At 43.0% G+C, this 23,593-nt stretch overlaps 1 protein-coding gene across 3 annotated transcripts; it reads left to right on the top strand.

The window, feature by feature from the left end:
* Positions 1-21,893, top strand: tbl1xr1b (TBL1X/Y related 1b). Of its 3 annotated transcripts, none has more exons than XM_083991681.1 (16): positions 1-194; positions 2,347-2,406; positions 4,980-5,083; positions 5,234-5,379; positions 6,823-7,051; positions 10,326-10,458; positions 11,849-11,990; positions 12,434-12,497; positions 12,596-12,693; positions 13,922-13,982; positions 14,394-14,515; positions 14,789-14,863; positions 15,018-15,145; positions 16,457-16,622; positions 16,714-16,815; positions 19,132-21,893. In XM_083991681.1, the coding sequence occupies exons 3-16, from the start codon at positions 5,026-5,028 to the stop codon at positions 19,156-19,158; spliced, it is 1,551 nt and encodes a 516-aa protein (XP_083847807.1). In that variant the 5' UTR covers positions 1-194; positions 2,347-2,406; positions 4,980-5,025; the 3' UTR covers positions 19,159-21,893. The 3 variants fall into 3 exon arrangements, with proteins under 3 accessions (XP_083847807.1, XP_083847808.1, XP_083847809.1); XM_083991682.1 differs by lacking the exon at positions 1-194 and adding an exon at positions 463-642; XM_083991683.1 differs by lacking the exon at positions 1-194 and adding an exon at positions 479-646.
* The last annotated feature ends 1,700 nt before the right edge of the window (positions 21,894-23,593 follow it).

The raw sequence follows: 23,593 nt of genomic DNA, 5'->3' as shown, positions 1-23,593 counted from the left end.
GGTACAAACTTCCAGAGGCCTAGGTTTTTTTTTTTTTCGTTCCCCTCTCATTGGTCGGTTTCAGTGAGGAAATGTGGCTCCATTTTGCTGTGAAAACGTCAAACGGACCAGGAGCTAAAATTTGATCAACGCTGGAGGACGGTTTTCAACTTTAACCAACCACGACGTGTCGTTTTGCCGCGTTTGGAAAATAGGTTAGTTGTCTACATGGCATTTAGGCTATATTGTGCCACCACTAAGCAGAAATGTAAAATAAGGCTATTGATGAGTAAGGATCACTGGGCTACTATGCTTACATAAGTTATCCGTCCTACTTTGCTGTAGTCGACAGGGGACATAGTGAATACACTGCCCAAAGCCGTCGTCACGGGTTAATCGTTATATTGAGCTTTAAGCGAGTAGAGTTTTGAAATAACAGTAGTTACAGGCAGCTCATTTTTGCATGTCAGGTCACTCCACTGTGTCGAATGTCTGAAGCCGTTGCTGGCTTCTTACCGCCTGGCTTTAGCTTCAATATTATAACCTAACGATAGTTAATATATGTGCGAAACCATCCATACCGCAGTCAATTAAATAGATAACATGGTCTGACTTGAACACACGAGCTGTGGAAGATATCGGCAATTGAAAGGTTATATTCAAGTAGGTACGAGATTACAGCAACACTGTCATTAGCATAGCATGCCAGCGTTAGCTAGCGCGCTAGCTTGTTAGCAGGTTGGGAATGAAGCGACGGACTCGCGACCTCACTGTACTCGTCAAATTGTTGTATCAAAGAAGAGCTGAAGTTACATTTTTGTAGCGTTGTATGGAGTATTTTAAAGTAGCAAGTGTTTGGCTTTATATGCTTGAGTGCATCAGTTTGGTGGCTAACTGTTGATGACCTGCAACAAATTAACGATAGACCGCCTTGCAGAGTGGCATGTGTGTGGTGACGGGTCTGGCTGTATGAAGAGGGTTACCTCGCATGGTAGCCCGGGAGCTAACGCTGCCTGGCTAACGGCAGTGGTGGCTGTTTAAGTGATTTTTCACATTAGAAGTAGCTAATTACACACGTTTGAGGAGTAAATAAAAAGACACTAGTACTGCGTGTTTACTCATGGGTCACGAAGTAAAAAAGTTCCGACAAAGCCAGTTGACTCTGCACTGAGCGACCCGTGACATGTGGGCAATTGTCAGCCTACTGTTACCTCTGACTGTAGTGAGTTACATAAAACGATTATATTTACAAACACAGTGAATTAATGCGGCGCTGCAGCATATTCCAGTTTACCATAAATAGTTGAGGGGGGGCATTTATTGACGCTCATTTCGCAGCAGCAAAGTGCTTTTTTTTTGTTTCAGTCATTCATTGGCACAAAGTCTGGTTGCTGCCGCCTCCAGTAGCGTGTCGGGGGAGACACGCACTGTAGTCTGTTGAGCCCATTCAGCCTGCTGACGGTGGGGGATGGGGGATGTATTTCCGCTAGTAGCCTGCCATGCTATCTTGCCAATTTAGCTACCGGCAGATTAGTAAAGGTGACATAACTTGTGTGTATTTACTTAAAAGGAGTGAGTCCAAGTTGAGGAGGCCATGCAGTCACGAAGACTGGCGGGCGACGATACAAACGAAATCCATAATCCATAACGCATAATTTAAAAGTTAAAAAATTTAAAAAGTAAAACACCTCAGCCACCTGTGTATGATCCATTACCAGAGGTGAGCGGCTGGTTAAGTTGATGTTGCAGGTCGCAAGCATCTCACACATCTGAAATGTCACCGTTTCTTTTACTATACAGGAAAGATAAGCACACTTCCCTTTAGTTGCAGTCCTTTCTAGGATAGTTGAACCCTGCATAGCACATTATCCACTGGCTGTTTTGACTTTTTTTTTTTTTTTTGTTATGTTGCTGACCCAGTTTCTCTCATTGTTTGGTGACACGCCCCTTTGTACACAACACTTCTTCCTGGCTGTTTCTCTCACCCACTCCCTGACACACTGCTAAAATGTTACATTTCTAATGAAGTTAATGTGTTGCACCACTAATGGAAATACAGTGTCTTTTGTCTATGTAATGACAGGGTTAGTGTGATTCTTGTGCATGCACTTAAGTGCAATTCATCATAGGATATACCTCTTACACAAAGCAAAGCAGACTATTAAACGGGATTAATTACCTATTTTTCCTGTTTGCCAAATGATCAATAAACAGACTAAGATGAATGATGTGATAACTCAGAATATTGACATTTGTCGGAGCATTTCAAGTGATTTCATCCTGGTCAAATGGGATAATCTTTGTCATTTATATAATCTAGATGGCATGATGACTGCTTGCAATTAATTGCCTTTCTCTTTCTCCCAGGGACTGAAGGTTCTTGCTGAGAAGATATGATGCACCTCTGAGGACATCTAGCTCACATGGGTAGTGTATCTTACTTTTCAATGTTAAATCGTTGTTTCCACGTACAGAAATTAATTGGCCCTCTTTTTTATCGTGCATGCACTTACTAATGCCCAGAAAATCACATTGCAATGGAAAAGTGTTAGGAGCTCCATAGAAAAGGCAATTGAGCTTTCTATTCAACCAGTATGAAGATGGCGTGCAGGAATGACTCATGACAAGACCAACTGTTAGTCAGTTACATGTCCCAAAAATGTCTTAATATACTAAAAATAGCTGAAGTGTTTACATAGCTTTCGCAACAATCAAGCGCTTTCCACCTATCTCAGTGTAATAATAATATGCGTGTCTTGTTGTGACCTAAAGTCAAGTGTTGGAAAGGTCTTCGTTGTGGCTTCATGTTAATGGAATTCATTGTTGTTGTAATTTCGAGTGAAGCAAGTGATGGAATGAATGAATCCAGATCTGGGGATCCAGTGTAATTTTGATTTAGGCTCCAAATAACGACTCAGCTTTGATTTTATTCTGAAAGACGCGCATCTGCTATTCCGCGCCCCCGTAGCCTGCATCACATTCATGTCATTCATGTGATGGTTTTTTGAGGGCGAGCGCTGGTATTTAAAAATCAGATGACATGTTTGGTCGACCCGCCTGCAACTTCTTACTGGGTGCTTCGGGTGGAGGGCTCCAACTGTTTTGGACTAGTCAGACCAACAGGTCCGCTCGGACCGCGATTGGCTCCTATATTTCCCATTTTTCAAGGGGGGCGGGAGCTTGCGCGGGCCGCCCCGCCAACAGAACAGTAGGGGAACCACTGAATACAGTGGTTCCACTGTTCCCTGCCCATGTTGTGGTGCGTAATGTGTTTAATTGGAAGCCTACAGTCTTGGGTGGACGTTTTGTTTCTATGGTACAATCATCTTTAAAGATAATGAAGAGATTCAGAGAACACTTTGCTTGTTGTTTTTAATCGTCTTCTCTCTAGCTAGCTGATAATTAGGCTGATTGATCTGAGTTAGGGTTGGTCCATCGCGTTGTTTTGCTGTCACATCGTCAATCTTCCACTGCTCGCACATCGCCCAACCCTAATCTGAGTATATTGCAACGTGATATAATTTAATCAGGTGGGGGTGGGTCACTTTCATCACAGCCTCCACAGTCTTGTAAGTAGCTCCATCACTCCCTCAGAGAAGGAGACACAGGTTGATAAAGCTGACGATCAGTCCTGGTGTTCATAAAACATTCAAACACTGAACACTACGTCAGCCAGATGAATTGGCTGCTGACCTATTCCTGTAACTGTGCTCTGACCCTGTTCAACGCTCTTGCATCACTTGCATAATAATGGCCATTTTGCTGCCACCCTATGAAATCAGGTTAGTATCAGATAAGCAGTAGTTTCATATCAGCATGATTGTAGTGTGCGTTAACCATACAGACCCTTAAAAAAAACAATGGAAAACACAGTGTGCCCTAGCAGGCAGAGTAAAGTAGAGGGGTAGCGGAAAAAACACCTACTTGAATGTGAACATGGTTCTAGTCTTTTTGCCCCCACTATAAAGTGAGTAGCCTAAGTTTTGTTTGCTGTTGACAGATTGTCATGTATTGTTGGCATCGGACTGAATAGAAGTCAGTATTTTAAGATTATGGTTGAATTAAGCCATTTGCGGCGTATTGGTGGTAGTGTTTCATTGTGACACACATTAGCCATCATGGCTTGTGACCACCTTGTTAGAGATTGCCGAAGGGCTTACACTAGATTCAAGGCCTCTCGGTGCAGTTGGTCTTGGATCTCAGCCTCCGGGATGCGGCAGAGAGACATGTTGACTTTTTCAGCCGGCTGGCCCGATGGAAACAGTAGAGGTTCTGTCCCTCGTCCAGACCCCCTTGTTTATTTCCACAGTCTCGTTTAAACAGTGCGGGTTCTGCATGAATAAATATAGAGGCCGGACACAAGAACTGTACAATCTGTTATTGCTGAGGTTTTAAGCCCATCTATTCCAGACGCTTTCGTCCAAAATATCCGCCTGCCCTGTGAAGTCGGCTGGTAATTATTTCCAGTTGTAGGTTAATGAATGGAAACTGGTGCCCTGCCTAAAGACAGGAGGTTTCTGCTGCCACCGAACACAGAGGAATGAGACATCATTGTTTATCTAATTGCAGAACAAGCACAGTTTGCCTACTTCCCTGCTCTAAAAGTTGCAAGATCTAGGTCAAGCAAGGTGATGTCTTTTTTAACCTCTTCCTCTTCTCGGTTTTCATCGCGTGTGCCAGTTTGGACTCTGCTGCTCGTAGTGTAACACCACACTCGCTCCGTGTGTGTGTGTGTGTGTGTGTGTGTGTGTGTGTGTGTGTGTGTGTGTGTGTGTGTGTGTGTGTGTGTGTGTGTGTCTGTGTGTGTGTGTCTGTGTGTCTGTCAGGTGTCTTTTACACCTGGCTCCGTGCCACTGTATGTCATGTTACTTGTTAGTATCAATTTATGCTTCTGTGGGATGTTAATGCATGCGAATGATGGAAATGCTTAGTGGAGATGAGTAAAAGCTCCTCTCAGCTCATTTCTGTGATGTGTAATGCTCTGTGGTTTGCTTTTACAGGCTCCTATCCTGTGCTGACCCAATGGTTTAATCACCAGGACTAAAAATGAGCATAAGCAGCGATGAGGTCAATTTCCTCGTTTACAGATACCTGCAAGAGTCAGGTCAGTGTGACAAATACTTTTTGTAGTCATCAATTTGCTGTGTGTACAATTATTTAGAATCTAATATCCATAATTTCCCCTGTAGCTCTCGACACCCGACTATTGAACTTTGACTCTATTTTTCTTTCCAAATGATTTTGCCTCTTCCAGGCTTCTCCCACTCAGCATTCACCTTTGGCATAGAGAGCCACATCAGCCAGTCCAACATCAATGGAGCCCTGGTGCCCCCTGCTGCCCTCATCTCCATCATCCAGAAGGGCCTGCAGTATGTGGAGGCTGAAGTCAGCATCAATGAGGTCAGAGTCCACCGTCGGATACTAATTAGGATAACCTCACAATAAATAAGCAGGAAGTGCACCGTGAGCTTTGTGTTTTTCATGACTGATATGTAGGGGTGGGAATCTTTTACTATCTCACGATACAATTCAATTCTGATTTTTGGGGCTACGATTCGATTCAAAATCGATTTTCGATTCAAAACGATTTGATTCATAATATTTTTGCTTCAGTCTACCGGTGTGCAAAGGATCCTCATGATCTACTCCAGTCTGCTTTGCAAGACAGAATGACTAAAGTGTCTTTTTCACATTTATTGAGTTTTAAACATTTATCCGTACTTAGATGGATTTGTTGAAACTGTTGCATAAAAGCAATATCACATATTACTTAAAGGGATAGTTCACCCTAGAATGATATTTCGCTCATTATCTACTCACCCTCATGTTGACTAAGGGCTGGAAGAATTATCAGAGTCCACCGTCCCTTCTCTGAGTTACAGGGGGTCTCGGCGTAGCAGTGAATTTCAATGCAACGGTTGCAAAGGGACACCGGAGCTCTTCGTAAAAAAACACACACAAAAAAACATCCAAATACCTCCATGATGCTCGTATGTAATGTCCGTCTTGTGCTGAAGCCCCAAATTGCGTAATTGTCCCGAAAAAAAATTAAATAAGTCTATATTTTAAGCTTGTTTGTAGCGGAAGCTTCTCGTCTTCTTCTTCTTCTCCTCTTCCTGGTCCGTCCAAATATCGCGTGATTTGCGCCGGCGTCAGTGCGGTTACTGCGAATCACGCGATATTTGGACGGACCAGGAAGAGGAGAAGAAGAAGAAGACGAGAAGCTTCCGCTACAAACAAGCTTAAAATATAGACTTATTTAATTTTTTTTCGGGACAATTACGCAATTTGGGGCTTCAGCACAAGACGGACATTACATACGAGCATCATGGAGGTATTTGGATGTTTTTTTGTGTGTGTTTTTTTACGAAGAGCTCCGGTGTCCCTTTGCAACCGTTGCATTGAAATTCACTGCTACGCCGAGACCCCCTGTAACTAAGAGAAGGGACGGTGGACTCTGATAATTCTTCCAGCCCTTAGTCAACATGAGGGTGAGTAGATAATGAGCGAAATATCATTCTAGGGTGAACTATCCCTTTAAGTAACAACATAAAATTAATTTATTTTAACAAACAATAGTGTAGTTAAACCGCTGCCTTTTAAATTCTAAGGAAATGGATTTTCCATAGAATTTCTTTCATTGTTTTATTTTTTAAAATCGATTTTGGGACATTTTATATCGATTCTGAATTGTATTAAATGAGAATTGCGATTCTTATGTGAATCGATTTTTTGGTACACCCCTACTGATGTGGTACATTGATGGTGGTACAATAATTAACAGCAAATCTGTATTTAGATGAGGAAAATGTGGTTTTATGAAACTCTGTGGTTTCTGTGTAGGACGGGACCTTATTTGACGGGCGGCCCATTGAGTCGCTGTCTCTGATCGATGCCGTGATGCCAGATGTCGTCCAGACCAGACAGCAGGCCTACAGGGACAAGCTGGCCCAGCAGCAGCAGGCGGCGGCAGGCAGCGGCAGCGGCAGCAGCAACACAGGACCCCAAGGAAGCACAAAGAACGGAGAGGGTGCTGCCAACGGAGAGGAAAATGGATCGCACGCCATAGCCAGTAAGCTCGCTCATGGTTATTCAGTCTCTGAATCAGATCTTCAGCAAATGGGTGTGTGTTTTTTTGTGTTAGTGTTGGTGGAAAATATGGTCATATCACACTGCAGGATTTATTTCATGTTCATGTCTTCAGCAGGATGTCATTTTGGGGTTAAATACTTAAAATAAGAAGATTAAAGTGTAAAAGATATAGTGGTATTTACCTCTTTATCAGGTTCACTGTGAATATCTGTCCCCTTTACTTGACAATCTGACACTTTTATATAAAAGCTGTTATTTTGGATGATGACGCAGCAGAAAGTTGGCAAATAAATAAGCCTATGGCTGGGTGGTGTGACCTAAATTTCTATCACTGTGCACTTCTTTAAATGAAATGGGTTGTATATAATGGTACATAATTATCTCCCACATAAGTGAAGGAACAACTCAACAGCTTAAGTCATGACTTGAATGTTGTGAAAGACTGAAAGGCTCTTCTCATTACATGAGGAGTTAAACCTAACCCCCTCGTTCCTGTGGGAGAAATGTGTTTGAGTTTGCCTGTGAATAGGATTTGTTCCCTCTTTCTCATAACAGCTGTGATACAACTTAAGGATTCTGTCTGGTGTAAAATGTTTGTGACCTACTTGATATTACATGAAGTTACTCTGGTTTTCCTTAAACCTGCATGTGTTTCCACATGGGTTTGTTCTGTCTGGGTCTCCATGTCTATGCCCACCTTCTCCTAATGTCTTCGTTTGTTATAGCATAGAGGCAAAAATGAAGTTTGGTTGTTTTTCTTTAGACCCTCCTCCTTTTCCCAACATGTTTTGATCACGACAACACCTTGGGCCTCGTAATTAAACTATAGATGGCTCCCGGGGACTTGATTTAGGGTCTCAGTGAAGACAAGACTTTGCTTACTTATTTGAAACGGTTGGCAGCAACTTCAAACTTGTATTTCACACCCGCTGCCCACCTTTTGGACAAACTGTGTGTGGTACAAACACCTCTGGCCTTTCAGCAACAGCACATCCTGCCCTTTAATTCCACTGCTGTCAGCTGTTCAAGCTGCTGTTCATTCAGTGCAGTGCCATTTACTCGACACATGCCAAAAAACACTGGCGTCGCCGGTCTGTTTGAATTACCAACATCAGACGATGGAGCACATGTGCTGCTGTGGGACTGGAGGTTCCTCGGAAATGAGATGATGTCAAACATTTCAAAGGATCTGGTTTGTTTGCTTGGCTGTTTAAACGCGGTGCCTTCAGAGAGTCTCCACAGCCCTTTCAATTTTTTATGTCTTATGTTGCAGCCTTATACAGAACAAATCCTATTTCCCACATCAATCTACGCTCGGTACGCAACAATGTGTAAACAGAACTTAGGATATTTATTTAAAGTTCAGGTGCCTCCTATTACTCTTGATCATCTTTGAGATTCTACAACTTGATTCCACCTGCAGTCGATTCAGCCGATGTTTTGGAAAGGCACACAGCTCCACAGCTCATACTGCATATTGGAGCAAAAATCAAGCTGCAAGGTTGGAGGAACTGTCTGCAGAGCTCAGCGCTCCAGACTGCCCCTAAATGGGGCCTAAAGGTTGAGACGGTACAAGTAAATCTTTCATCTATTTACGCATTTTTTTTAATACTGTTGAGACGTGGAAGGGGCAGGGCTTGCCGCTAAGCTTTTTTCCAAGTAGCACTGTGCTACCATGCTGAAAAATTTAGTAGCACACAACATTTTTTAGTAGCACAATAAGAATTTTGCAGTTTTGGTGAAAATATCATTTTCAAACAAATAAAGTAGATTTAGCCTATAATCCTAACCCTGTAGACTAATTTTTAATGTTATAACTGGCTCTTTGCCTTAACAAAAATCAGGAAAGACAAACAATGCAAATATGTGTGAGAAAATAGAATATTTATTACAACCAATATTAGTTTTTAGTTTTGCGCTGTATGTGTGTGCATGTGGCCCAGGGGTGGGGGTATTGATGAGCAGTAAACCTACTGTATATTTCCCTCAGTATAAAAAGTTTAACATTACATACAGGGCTCTACACTAAGATTTTTTAGGAGCACAATGAAAAATGTTTAAGTAGCAGGCTGTTTAAGCCTTAAATAATGCTGAGGGTCCAACATGACCCATTTTTACATTTGAGAACAGTAAAAACACCAAACATTTTTCCTCAACAACCTGTCACACAAGCAGCTCCATGTTGCCCCTGTGTGATGTTCAGGGACAGGTCAGACGGGGAGCTTTGAGGTTGAAGTTTATATGAATGTTGCACTGTGAGACTGTGACCACATGTCAGCTGTTCTCACAGTGACAAGCGTTTTTTTTTTTTTTTTTTTTGATAGCTCCGCGGTAGCCTCGGAGGCCACGTCTTTCCACCTAAGGGCTTCCTTCACCTTTCAAACGGGGCAGAGCTCCGTGTGAAACAGTAGGAGAGACACAGCCCGAGACCGTGTACCGGAGGAAGAAGCAGGTCGAACGTGCACAACAAAAAAGCGCTTCGCACCGAATGTGCGCTCCTACGGTGCATGACGCGCGTCTACCTTGAAAGTAATGTGCGGAAAAGACGTTAGGCTACATCTGAACGGCCCCGATGTACACAAGCTTTAATCAATGCGGCGGCCAAAATCACCAAACAGGCAGGGGGGAAAATACTGCTCACCTTAAACAGCATGCAAAGCGGTGCATGCAGTTTCTGTCGGAGTCGCACTGATGCGACTGAATGCAATCTTTTATTTGCACGGGATATTATCAAATATCCCGTGCAAATGCGAGCAAAACAGTCGCACTGTCGAGCCCTGAGGGGCGACCCAAAATATCTGGTATCTGTCATAACAGGTGTCAGGCCAATGTGTGTGAGGATTGTGAATGAAAAGGAAATGTGAATGTTTGCTTTGCAAGTCGACTTACGGTGTACACCCCTAAATTTTCTGTTTGCGCTCCTAAAATTTTAAGATGGGGGCCACTGTGCTCCCAAGTAAAAAAAAATAAAAAGTTAGTCTGGAGCCCTGGAGCTAGGTCCCAAGAGCACCAGTGGGCTACCTATTCCTGAATGAAAGAAGTCTGGAACAACCTGAACTCCTCCAGGAGCTGAGAGACAGTGTAGTCAGAGGAAAAGACCTTGGTGTGACAGGTGACCCAAGAAGCTGAAGGTCACGATGGCTGAACTCCAGAGATCCTCTGTGGAGATGAGAAACTCCCTGAAGCTAGACAGTAGTTGATCATTTACTGAATGTAAACCTTTGGTCTAAAGATTGTGTTTCTTCTCCTTGTAGATCACCACTCAGAAATGATGGAGGTTGATAGGGATGTGGAGATCCCCCAGAGTAAAGCCATGGTCCTGAGGGGGCATGAGTCTGAAGTTTTTATCTGCGCCTGGAACCCAGTCAACGACCTCCTCGCCTCTGGGTCAGTATCTCATCATTTCTCTCTGACCACGTGGTTTTCACTGCAGCGCAGAGAGCAACATGTTAAAAGTGTCATTCTTGGACACTCCATTCATCTGACGCACTACTTAATTTTAATACATGGTGGTACATTTACCACAAGCTCCGTGTGTGGTCCACACTTGGTTGGGTACATTAAAAACAAATTCAATGTTTCTTATTTGATCAATTTTAAAAAATCTGGTTACCCATGTCTTGTTCAGGGAAAACTTGTGATGGATGAGAAGAGTATTTCCACTTCATTTATCACCACAAGAAATCTTTTTCCAGTGGAGTCATTGTTTTTCCAGTCTTGTCGTCCCTGTCCAGATAATTTCAGTCACGCAGCAGAATCTCTGACAATTAAACAATTAAAAAGCAAAACATGTTTGAGAGTATTCCTGTGAGGCTAGAAGTGATGGATTTCCTAGTAACAATGAGTCACTCAAGGCTTGTTGCCCGTGAGGGACAACAAATGAGCTCATTAGTTGTAACTCAAACAGCTCTTATTTATTAATTGCATTATAATGTGTTCTCATTTTATAGCACAGCTTTGTTAGAGCCACATCAGCCTTTGTTGTTCTAAAGTCTTCTCGTTGAATAGACTGTTGCCTTTGATGATGTCATGTGTTTACATCTCCGCCCGCTCTGCCCAGCTTGTGTTGAGGGAGATCCCTCAAAACAAGCTAAACACGATTGGAGAAGATGCACCAGCCGGTCTCATCACGATTCTCTGGACTTTGAGGATTATGAAACTCTAAACACCCGTCCCACGATAGGCTCTGTCCAGCTGTAAAATGGCCATTACCCTGAGCTATAGCATTAATACTCTCCTCCCTGATCGGTGAGGAGTTATTCTAGTTTTCCAAACTAAGCAAAAACAAGGATTCAATCGTCTTTCTAAAATATCATTAGACCATGTCTTGTGTAAAAGACATAGTTTAGTGCTCATTTATTTAAGTAGTGAACCAAACAGAGGTGAACATCAAACTAGATACATATACCGTGTGTTCACCTAATCACAGCTCCTGATCATAGATACTATCCCTCTCATAATTAAAGGAAATTGGAGATAAATGCATCTGGCACAGGAAATCAAAGTCACTGAGTTGTGTGCTTGTAAAACTTCTTTCTCCTTTTTCCTCAACAGATGATGTGAAAAGGTTTAATAGGGTTTTAAAAAGATTTCGGAATTGATACTGGGTTCAGGTTCGATAAAATGCCTTAAAACCCCAACCCTACTCGAGCAACGATGGTCAGTTTGATATTATTTTCATCACTGATTTTAAAAGTCAAAGCCAAGTTATGGTGCATAACGCTCGGTTGTCTGTGTGTGTGTCTGTGTGTCTGTGTGTGTCTGCTGACTCGGGCAGGTCCGGGGACTCGACAGCGCGGATCTGGAACCTAAGTGAGAACAGCACAGGCGGATCCACCCAGCTGGTTCTGAGGCACTGCATACGGGAAGGGGGCCAGGACGTACCCAGCAACAAAGACGTCACCTCACTAGACTGGAATGTGAGTGTGTGTCTGTGTGTGTGTGTGTGTGTGTGTGTGTGTGCAGTTGAACGTCACGATTGTGTGCGTCTGTTCCACTGAGTGCAGTTTTTAGTAATCTAATCTAGCGCTGTGTGTGTGTGCATGCCTGTGGCCACTACTTCTGCTAGAGGCATTCCTTCCAACCAGATATATGGGGGCGAGTCTCTCCCACAGGGGAACAGGCCTTTTATGCTGCTCAGCCGCAAACAATTTTTTTCCTGAGTAGTACAAGTCAATGCACAATGCCAAATCAACGCTAATATTTTATGTCATAAACTATTTATTGCTCAGTATCATTAGTGAAGAAAATTTTAATTTACCTGCTCATTAAGGCATAATTATGAACCAGGATATGCAAATGAAGCCTAAATTGATTTAAAGTCACCTGCTGCTGACTAATCACAATTATATGTCTCTTTCAGAGTGAGGGAACTCTGCTGGCAACAGGCTCATACGACGGCTTTGCTAGAATATGGATAAAAGATGGTAAGAATATCAGTTTGTATAACAAGGATATATTGGTGGAGAAATGTTTCTGCTCTCTTTCTAAGCTGTGCTGGGTTTATTTTCTGTTTTGTTTTCAGGCAACTTGGCCAGTACTTTGGGTCAACATAAAGGTCCTATATTTGCACTCAAGTGGAATAAGAAAGGAAACTTCATCCTCAGTGCTGGCGTAGACAAGGTAAAAGCTTATTGATTGATTTTTTGCCCTGAACAAGCTGGCTAAATGCCCACCGAGTTTGTGAGCAGTGAAGTTTTTTCCCAAAATTTAAACATTTCTTGAAATATCTATTAGTCAGTTTTATCCGCCTGGAGCCTGTTGAAATATCATCATAGCCAGCTGAAGTCAGACATGTTTAATTTTGAATGGCGAGGTGAGGAATAAAATGTTTTCCATAATTGATCCTTTCATTCCAGGGTTCATTCTTAGGCTCAACAATTTCTAAAAGTGTAACTGAAATTGCATTTGGCCAAGAGCCATATCTGTCTATTTTCCCCCAGTGAAAATGAAATACAGAAATGATCACTCCAGCTGAAATCCCAATTGCAATATCTGCCAAATCATCACTTTCTTTGTACCACACAATAAGTTGGTCCTTTTAAGCAGATGATCCCCATCAAAGAGGAATGGTTTTTCCAAGAAATATCAGTTTCCTGGTGGTAAATGGCTTTAACATGACTTGCTGTTTTCTCTTGACGACTGCTGGAAAAACCTATCAGTATTTTTGAAAAGATAATGCACACTAGAGGGCTGCACTCTAAAATGAAGCTGTGGATTCTGTTTTGCTTTTAGTGCTACTAGTCAAGTCAATGATTGGTTATTATTTAGAAACTTGATGAATTGTGAAGTTTTTAGCAAAGGAAAAAATGTAAAAAAATTAGTTCCCACTCCTTGGACAAAAGTTTGTCTGCTCTTTGTGATTTGAAGACATCACGTTGGGCTCTGTTTAACTTTTGTGTACTAAACTAGGAAAGAAAAAGATAAAAAAAATAACAGTCCAAAATAAATAGCTACACCCATAGCTACTTTATCATAGATAAACATGTCCTATAAACATTAGGTACTAAAAGGGAGACGCACATCATACGAATGGCATGCATGTGTACCCTGTATGTCAGGGTCTGTTTACAGACCACAAATGTGAAGGTCTGACAGGTGAGCCAGATACATTCCCATCTAACATCAGACACTGTCATCCTGTCACCAAACCACTGCAAAACAACAGTTTAAGGACATTGTTCAACATTGCCATCTAGTGTACTGAAGTGTAATAACACCCAGTGTTAACCTTGACTGTACACAATTAATGCCCAAGTGCCGCTGTCTTGCAGGTAGAAGGCCTGAGATGCATGTAATATATGATATGGATGTTTATACGTAAATAATGAAAATCTCTTCCTTCACACAGACCACGATTATTTGGGACGCACACACAGGAGAGGCAAAGCAACAATTTCCTTTCCACTCGGGTGAGTGACAGGAGTTGACTGGATTATTCCACATGACTTTTAATGCAGGAGTCTGTTGTTAGACGGACGTTAGCTTCTACTGAACTGCAGTCAGACCATAATGATGATACGTGCTTTATTTTCTGTCATTATGTTTTGTTTTTTTGTTTTTTTTCACATATTGAGACTGATATCTGTCATCATATTCAACCTACCCATCTTCACAGTTTGACAATAATGGACCAAACCCTCGAATTAAAGTGCTAATTGTGTGTTACAGTCATAAGCTTTAAGTGCTATGTTGTCGTTCTTTATGGTTAGAGATACAGGTTGGTAATAAGGAATCTATATTCAGACCATCAGATTCCTGTTGTCCAGCCTGCATGTCCAACTGCTGCAACCGCTCTAAGCTCTGTCTCTGCCTCCCAACAGCACCTGCTCTTGACGTAGACTGGCAGAGCAACAACACGTTTGCCTCCTGTAGCACAGACATGTGCATCCATGTGTGTAAGCTGGGTCAGGACAGACCTGTCAAGACCTTCCAGGGACACACGGTGAGACATGGATCTTCTGTGTGTTTCTTAGAGGGAGGGAAATGAGAAGCCAACCACTGTTGGGTAACAGGAAGGGTTTCGTGGGACCACTCTGGGTACATTCAGAAAAAATCCCTCTCTGCTATTTGGGATGTTGTATTGTATGTCTGAAGAGAGTGTGTGTGTGTATATATGCTATAAATATACATATAGCTGTGCCGTATCTAAATCAACTGCTGCCTGTGTAAATCACATTAACTTCTTTTCTGTGATATTAAATCTTTCTCACTCTAGAACGAGGTAAACGCAATCAAGTGGGATCCCACTGGCAGCTTGCTGGCCTCCTGCTCCGACGACATGACACTCAAGGTCAGTCCACACAATACACACGTGGTAAATGTCACATAACAGCCAAAGAAAGCACGAAGTGGGACACCTTGTAAAGAAAAGTGTTTACGATTTGTAACCCACCAATCTAACAGCTGCCTTTTTAAAATGATCACATCCTCTCTTTCTGGCATAGATCTGGAGCATGAAACAGGATACATGTGTGCATGACCTTCAGGCCCACAGCAAAGAAATCTATACCATCAAGTGGAGCCCTACAGGCCCCGGGACCAACAACCCCAACGCCAACCTCATGTTGGCCAGGTGAGATTACATCTCCCTCTTGTGTCATTTGATTCAATTACTGCAGTGTAGTTTTCTATTCATAGCACTAAATTGGCACAGAGTGTAGTTTGTCCTATAATCTCAAATAAGGAACCTAAACAATGGGTTCTTAATGTTCTCTCACAATTATGAGAAAATCTGACTTGTTCAGTACTCTTTAGCCGACGAATCCAGGGCACAATAACCTGGACTTTTTTCATCTTCTGACCAGACTTCGAGGTTGCTGTCTCATTCCTCGATAGATCCATATCAATAAAATATCCAGTAGCAGGAATACAGGCCTGATAGGAACCTGCATCCAAAGAGACAGTTCTGGTACCAGAGTTGTGTTTGAAGCTACAGGCTCATTGGCCAGAGTTACATTGCATGTACAGCGGGGAAAATAAGTATTGAACACGTCAACATTTTTCTCAGAAAATATATTTCTAATAGAGCTATTGACATGAAATTTTCACCAGATGTTGGCATCAACCCAAGTAATGCACACATACAAAGAAATCCGAACATTAATGTCCATAAATTAAGTTATGTGTAATAAAGTGAAATGACACAGGGAATAAGTATTGACTCTTAACTATTGCACTCAACCGCCATGGCCTCCATGCACGCACACCATGCAAGACATGGAGGCCATGGCGGTTATTGTTTTCTTTGAAACAACTGTACCTGCTGATTCCAGGTCTTTCTGAAGCTCTCCACCAGTGGTCCTGGACTCCTTCTGATTATTGTTTTGACTCTTCTCTCTGAAATCTTTGGTTGCGTAGGTCTTTAGACAGCTCTTAGACAGCTCTTTGCTATTACCAATCATGCAATACTAATTGTCTGACACCTTGGTGGTGAGAAACCTTTTTAGAAGGCATCAATCAGGACTAAACCAGCAGATATTACTTTGCACTGATAGGAGACAGGATTACATTCTAAATACTGACAAACTCCAGCTGCTTTCTTGGCTTTCCATACCTTTTTGCCCCTCCTTTACTTCATGTGTTCAATACTTATTCCCTGTGTCATTTCACTTTATTACACATAACTTCGGATTTCTTTGTATGTGTGCATTACTTGGGTTGATGCCGACATCTGGTGAAAATTTCATGTCAATAGCTCCATTAGAAATATATTTTCTGAGAAAAATGTTGACGTGTTCAATACTTATTTTCCCCGCTGTAAGTGATTAAATAGCTTGATTTCAGGTCATTAGTAGCCGTCATGTCCAGTTGACCTTAATTATCATGCTCCGCCCTTGACCTTTGACACTAAGCTAACTTTGTGACCCTCCCTCTCTCTCTCTAGCGCATCATTTGACTCAACAGTGCGTCTGTGGGACGTAGAGCGTGGGGTGTGTATCCACACACTGACCCGCCACCAGGAGCCCGTGTACAGCGTGGCCTTCAGCCCCGATGGCAGACACCTCGCCAGTGGCTCCTTCGATAAGTGTGTCCACATCTGGAACACTCAGGTCTGGACTGACGACCGCATGTACAGCGACACAAATACAAAAAGATAAAGTTGCTTGCCTTTTCCTTACACGTGTGTACATGTCTCCTCAGACGGGCGCGTTAGTCCACAGCTACCGGGGGACGGGAGGGATCTTCGAGGTGTGCTGGAACGCCACAGGGGACAAAGTTGGAGCCAGCGCATCAGATGGATCGGTAAGTTGTGCCTCCTTCTGCAACTCTGGCCTCTGTGTACTAGCCAGGCTAGCGCCGCCTACTGGTTCCGGCAAATTTCATTTGCCTCAACCATGTAGTCAGGGAACTAGCAATGCGTTTCGGTTTGCTCCGTCCGCCAGAGCGGACGGACCAATCAGCGAACAGACGGGTAAGTGAAGGCGATGACGTTGAACTCAAGCGCTCAAGATTAACCTATGAGCTTAACCGGTGTATAGCACACGTGACAACCAAGCAGCAGCGATTAGTTGAAGCAAATGTAAGCAACCGCCTCCCGGAAGCAAACGAATCCCTATGGCTCGTGTTCAGACGCTATATGAAATGTAATGAAATAAGCGGCTGATGCATCAGGCTATCTGTGTACACCCCTCACAGCAGACTACTGACCTAGTAACTCTGTGGGTGAGCCCTGTGTTTCAAAGGCTTGACCCTGATAAGTTGACAGCATAAAATGGGGTGGTGGTGTCAGGTTAGAATCGGTTGGCACTGAGGTTAGAGCAGGGTTGTCCCCGCCTATCTGAGGTAAACGCGGGCCACCTGGGTTATTATTGCCGCCGCCTTGGTTAAAGCGCGTGCATGGAGGCCGTTCAGATGTAGCATCTTTTGTGCCCACAAACCCATTACTTTCAATGTAGACACGCATCATGTGCACTGTGTCAGATCCCGGTTCCCCCTCGGGCTGCGTCTCTCCTACTGTTTCCCACCGAGCTATGCCCCGTTTAAAAGGAAAAGAAAGCCCGTATAGAGGGGGGACAATACCTGACAGTACTCTGAGCTGTCACAATGTAAAGAGTAATGTACACACCTGCAAACTAGTCACCCTTTGGCTACAGTCACCTTTTTTATGTCAACCAGGGTAGTAGAAGTGAATGAAGAGGGTTTTAGTTTTGTATGTTGTCACCTTTTTCACTACTCCAGAGTTTGTAGGTCTGAATGTAATCTTTGAAGGCTAAAAATTACAGGACGTTTCTGTTCTAATTATACAAGTCAGCAGTGTAAAGCTAAAGCATGTGGGAGTCTCCTTTCGAGGAAAGAGGGGAGACTCTGCCAATCTCAAAAAATACCCAGGGAAATCCCTGGGGTCAGTGCTGGACTTGTGATACAGAACTTCTCGTCTTTCAGTAATGCAGAAGGAACTTGACTAATTGGGATTGTTGACTAATGCAGTCTCCAGTCTGTGCGGGTATTGGCAACATGTCTGAAGATCAGAGTTTCAACATAGCTGTTGTGACAGTCGGAAGTTAAACTGAGCAGACTTTCTGAAATGTAGCATTTCAAGTTCAATCAAAATGAAGCAGATGATGTTGCAATTAGTCACAAGATAGAGCCACTAAGGCCTGAATGATTAGTCAGATCAATGAATCATCTTTATAGGAAACGAAGAGCCTGTGTTATTGCTTCACAACGACTAAGCGTTAGTCAGTGCAAACCAAACTCAGAGAAACATTAAATAAAACCTTTGACGTGGAACTGTTTTGCAGCACCAACCTGGGCAGGGACCTCCCAGCCAAACACAGTTGCCTTGTAAAAAGATCTGGGACCAGGGAGGTGACTGCAGCACTGCATCAGTCAGGCGTTTCTGGGCAGGTGGCAAAACAGAATTTTCCACTAAGTTCAAAGGATATTCATGTGTGTTTGTTGGGCAAGTGTCAGAGGGACATTTAAGAATCTGATCTGCTCAAAAACACATCAAGGATAAGAGAATAATAAAGAGAGTTTTTTAAGAAAATCAGCTTCGGAGTCTGCACTGCAGCACCAAAGCAGTTGGACAAGAAAGTTTGGGAGTGATGTCATTAAGTTGCAAAGCTAAAATCTGGTTTTGAATCCAGTCAGAAATCTGCTCGGAGACCTGGAAATCTCAGTTCATTGATGCTTTTCAGCCAAACTGACAGAGCTGGAGAGGATTTAATGTGACAAATGAATGAACTGCCACGGGAGCCTCTGCAAAATACTGGATAAAAGCTGTGAATATGCATCATGGCATTGTACAGTTTCTACATTTATGGACAAAACAAAGCAAAAAAAAAAAAAGTCAGCCGACACAATCGTTTGCTCTGAACATCCTATCTCACAGCATAAAGCCTTTTATGATCCGTTTGTCTGCTTTTTCTGAACACGTTTCCCATCAGGTAGCTCTCATATTCATGTGTTTGAGCCAGAAACTTTGGGGCTTTCAGTTTCTTTGGAAATAAGAATGAATTCAAAACGAAAACCCAGACCACAGGTTTTCTTTCTCACACTCACGTCACAGAGACTGTGGCGTTGTGTCTTATCGTCTGCCACTTCCTGTTCTTCCAGGTTTGCGTATTAGACCTGAGGAAATGACGTTCATCTGCGGGAGCCATGGACCGACTACGAATGTGTACATAGCCAAAATGACTGACTGTCCCTGCCTGTCCGCCACACTGCTGTAGTCCCATCAGATGCCATGGCCCGCCATTACAGCCAAACAGACCCTCGCCCCCCCAACACCCTCCTCATGTACACACAAGGACCACACCTTCACTACATACAGTTGTTATGCGCATGCACCTGACAGGTCTGTATGGACACTCGCGTTGCTCTCACAGACCTGCAGGTGGAAAGCTGCAGGTTGTACACACAGTATAACCCTGTCGGACCCATCACACACAAACCAAAACACCTGGATTCTTCTTGCTTTCCTCTTTTTATCCTTTGTACCAGATTTTTAAAGATTTTTGTTCTCTGTTGGTGTGTGCATATTGCATATGTCAGCATTTGGTGTCCTGTGGACATTGTTGTTTTGAATTTGGATTTTTCTGATCTCTGTAGGTTTTATATTACATGTGGGTTGGGAGAGAAGGGGGGGATGGGGGGGTCGAGAGTTTTTTGTCTTTTACAATGGGTGCTCAAAGCTGTTCATTGCGAGGTCCATTCATCTTTGTCTTGGCACTCTTCAAGGTTCAAAAATGCAGATGTACAGCGCAAAAGATAAAGTGGTTTATAATTTTGTCAACTATTTTTATCCAGTAGATTTGCTCCATTTTTGCCATTTTTTTTAACAAAGTCAAAAGCAGTTAATCAAAGGGTGAACTGTCCTTTGTTTTTTGCAATTTTTATCCTCAGAAATGGTTTTCAGGTTTTCACAGTTCATCAGGTTAATATATAGAGCTCTAAAAATTCCAAACCTCCAGGCTGAGAGATAATCTGTGTCGCTGTTCAACACCATGTCACTCTCATGTTCTAACGGTGTGCTGGGCAGAAAGACAGTTACAGCGCAGTCAGCCGGAGGTTCCTGTCATTGAGCTCATCACCGGACCTGCGTCCTAAGCTTAAGAGTAGACGGCTGTGCTTTTTGTGTCAGTAGTGAGGTAACGTGGCACAGCAGTAGGTTGCTTTCTGGCATCAGTGCAGCTTCTGGGATCTGTGGGGAAAGAGAGAGAGAGAGAGATATGGGAAATCAAGCCCTTAATGGCTTGAGTCCATCTGACGTAAACCATTAATTGTCATCATTGTGCTTGCATCCAGTGCTGAATGATAATCAGACTGAGTTGGTCTATTGTGTCCTGTTTCCCCTGCTTGGTCATACCACTCCCTCTGCAGGCACAGGGTCTTGGATCGCACCTTCGTAAACATGACTCGACATTCACTCGACTCTTTGACAGTGAATCAACATCTATGAGTTTCAAATCATCAGCGCGTCATGTAGAGCAGCCCGTTGCGACGGCGAGCCACCCCAACACTTTATCAGTCTGTGACGTGTGCGGCTTTCGTATCCAGTGTTAACCCAAGTAACACACTACAGTCCTTGGCTTTGGTTTGCTGTTGTCAGGCAGTTGTTGTCCAGCATTAACACACATACATACACACACACACACACACACACACACTCTGGAGACGGGCTGTGTTAAGGCCTATGCACGGATAGACGGCGCTTTTTGTTTGTAGTGTTCAGATTTGCTGTTTTGAGGCATATCTGTGCTTGTTGTTAAAGAGCAGACTTGCAGCATATGACTTCATGTAACATGGTATCTGCATATAATATAAATATATATCTGTGCTATCACAGGGGATTTTTTTCTATGCCACTCGTGTGCTAAGGGTGGATTTTAAAGTAACTTTTTGAAGATGCTTGAAATATAGTATGAGATGTTGCTGTGCATCACCAGGGTCGTGACCATGAGCAATGGTTTTTTATAAAATACTATTAAACAGTCATAGCCGTGGAAAAAAAAAGAGCAGCCTATCGAAGGGTTTTCTGTCTCTGCACTTTAGGCTAAAATGGAGAAACAGGGAGGTGTGTTTATTCCAGCCACCATAGACACACCTGATGTTTCAAATGCTCTTCAAGTTGAATCAGAGTTGATGCAGGAAGTGTGCAGTGTCACAGTGGGGAACGGTGGGGGAACAGCGTCTCGTCTGAGTCCTCGGTGAGATGGGCCGAGCCAACTTCATCTCGTAGCCATTACTAACATCTAACGGCTTGACTCACACATACACACACACACACACACACTCACTCACATCGTCAGATGTTTCAGAGATTTTGTTCAGAATGTTACTTGTTTAAAAAAAAAAAAAAGAATTTTGTACTGAAGCTAAAGACTATTTTGAAGTTTGCTTTAACGCAGTCAGCAGTGATTGGACTGTACCACAAAGACACTATTTCAAATGTTGTCTATGACAGTGGAATGGTATTTTATAATGGTTTGTTTTTAGATCATAAGCTTTTTACACTGCATTCAAGTGTGTTTGCTATTTTTTGTTCCTACCGAAAGTACTAATGTTGACTCTATCTTTGCTATGTTGGAGAGCCCTTGAAGGTTTTGTACTTCTCAAAACTTTTGTAATTCTGATTTATTTGTAGCCATGTACTCAAAAAGAACAACATTATAAAATTTGGATTTAATTCTTGATGTATTATAACACAACATGTAAATACCAATTTGCAGATTTTTTTTTTGTGTTGTCTTTGCCCTCACCTACGTTGTACTCTCTTTCTCTCTCACTCACATGGTTGCTGGTCTGCAGCCTCCTGATCTGACTGTTGTAATATCACTCAGATCTTAAGGTCTAGAATAAAATCTATTTTGATAATATCATCGTGTCTGCCTTTAATTTTCACACCACTGCACTAACGTATTTTAACTCATTGAGTGCCAACCACGTAATTTCTCGTTTTTCGTTCCCATGCGTTGAGTGCCAAAAACGTAATTTTACGTTTTTTGCTTTTTTTTTAAATTATGAAAATAGACACTTTAATACACATTATATGTAAATTTGGGGACTCTACGACGAGGAGAACTGAAATAGATGACGATCAAAGTCACATGACAGCTCATGATCTGGAAGTTTTTATCATAACTCGGCTTCTGCAAACGAGTTCTGCATGCAGATGCAGCGCAGCTGCTCTGCTCTCACCCGCGCTGCTGCTCCAGCTGCTCGAGCTGCTCGGAGCAGAAACAGGAAGCTCTCAGCCGACAGTCCGCCCGGTCTTCAGCTGGAGCAACACCGTGTCCTCCCCAAAGTCCTCCCGCGGTAAAATCTGATGGTCTCTGGGCCAAAGCAGACCGGCATCACCGACCCGAACCACAGAAGGACCGCGACCACCGGCGGGACCGGTCTTCCCGAGCCGCGGTGGCCGACTGACCCTCACGTTCCGCGGGGAGAAGCTGTGACACGGCACGGTGCGTCTGTGTTATTGTTGTTTAGTGGCGCCCCCCCCCCCCCCCCCCCCGCCCCCGCTGGTGGTTTTGTGAATAGAACAACCATTGTTGTATATATTTATCTTATACGAGCCCTTTGATCCAGAAATGCGAGTGTCAGAAGAGCGACAGACACAAACAGCGCACCTTTCATAAAAGACACTCTATCTCCTTTTCTAGAAAAAAAGGAGGGATTTTGGTGAAACCCAGCCATGTTTAGCTTGACTTTTCTCAGGAACGGAGGCACGTAGAAACAAACGGTTTGTGGCCACTTGAAGCATTAAGTTAAACCTTTCAATTGAGCCACAGTATGTGTTGGTGGCAATAATATAGAATACACTGTGGCTCTACATAAAAAGTCAAAAATGGTCTAAATTGCCGGTACACTTGACTAAAACTTTGGAAAGGAGCGCGGCACTCAATGAGTTAAAATAAATATTCTCATGTAAACAAGCAATATCGATTTATGGGAAATCATATGTATACAAACCAAAATCCACTGAAGCCGTGCGCCATCTGTGTAGCTCTGGAGGTTGCAATGTCAGATGGTTGGTACTCTCATGTCTGAGAATTAAACATGTCAACAAATGTTTTGGATAACCTTTTTACGGAAGCCCTAAAAGGTCATACATACATACATTTTATTCCATCCGTTTTCCCGTGATAACGAGATAATTTTCCTCCGTTTTCTCCTGCTCCTCTGACATTGCTACACTGAATGATGTTTCCTGCAATGATTTAATAGACTAGTGGTTCTCAAACGTTTTGTGCTGCGCACCCCTTTCAAATTTCTGACAGCTGACGCACCCCCAAAGCCCAACAAACAAAAAAAGCCTAATAACTCCTTGTGACCACAGCAACCACGACATTGAATTACTGTGACTACAGTATGCGTCTGTAGGCCTATTTCTTCCGCACTAGTTTTTATTTTTCATATGCGGATCGAGAGTGAGCGAGTGAGCATGCGAGAGAGAAACAGGTGCGCACCACATTTCACATTGCCGACCGACACCGGCAAAAACTGAAGCGAGACAGTTGAAGAGAGGGAAAACATCCAATCACACACGTCACAAACTTTAATTTGAAGGGACAAA

The sequence above is a fragment of the Trachurus trachurus genome (assembly GCF_905171665.1).
Source record: "Trachurus trachurus genome assembly, chromosome: 17".
NCBI classification, from domain to species: Eukaryota; Metazoa; Chordata; class Actinopteri; order Carangiformes; family Carangidae; genus Trachurus; species Trachurus trachurus.
Note: the sequence above shows the minus strand (reverse complement) of the source record. Positions and strands in the feature narration are given on the sequence as shown.

Excerpts from the sequence above, each read along its gene's own strand:
- tbl1xr1b (XM_083991681.1), top strand. The coding sequence starts at position 5,026 with ATGAGCATAAGCAGCGATGAGGTCAATTTCCTCGTTTACAGATACCTG. Across the intron at positions 5,084-5,233 it reads CAGATACCTGCAAGAGTCAG|GCTTCTCCCACTCAGCATTC; the intron begins GTCAGTGTGACA and ends TGCCTCTTCCAG. Across the intron at positions 12,498-12,595 it reads TAGAATATGGATAAAAGATG|GCAACTTGGCCAGTACTTTG; the intron begins GTAAGAATATCA and ends TTTTGTTTTCAG.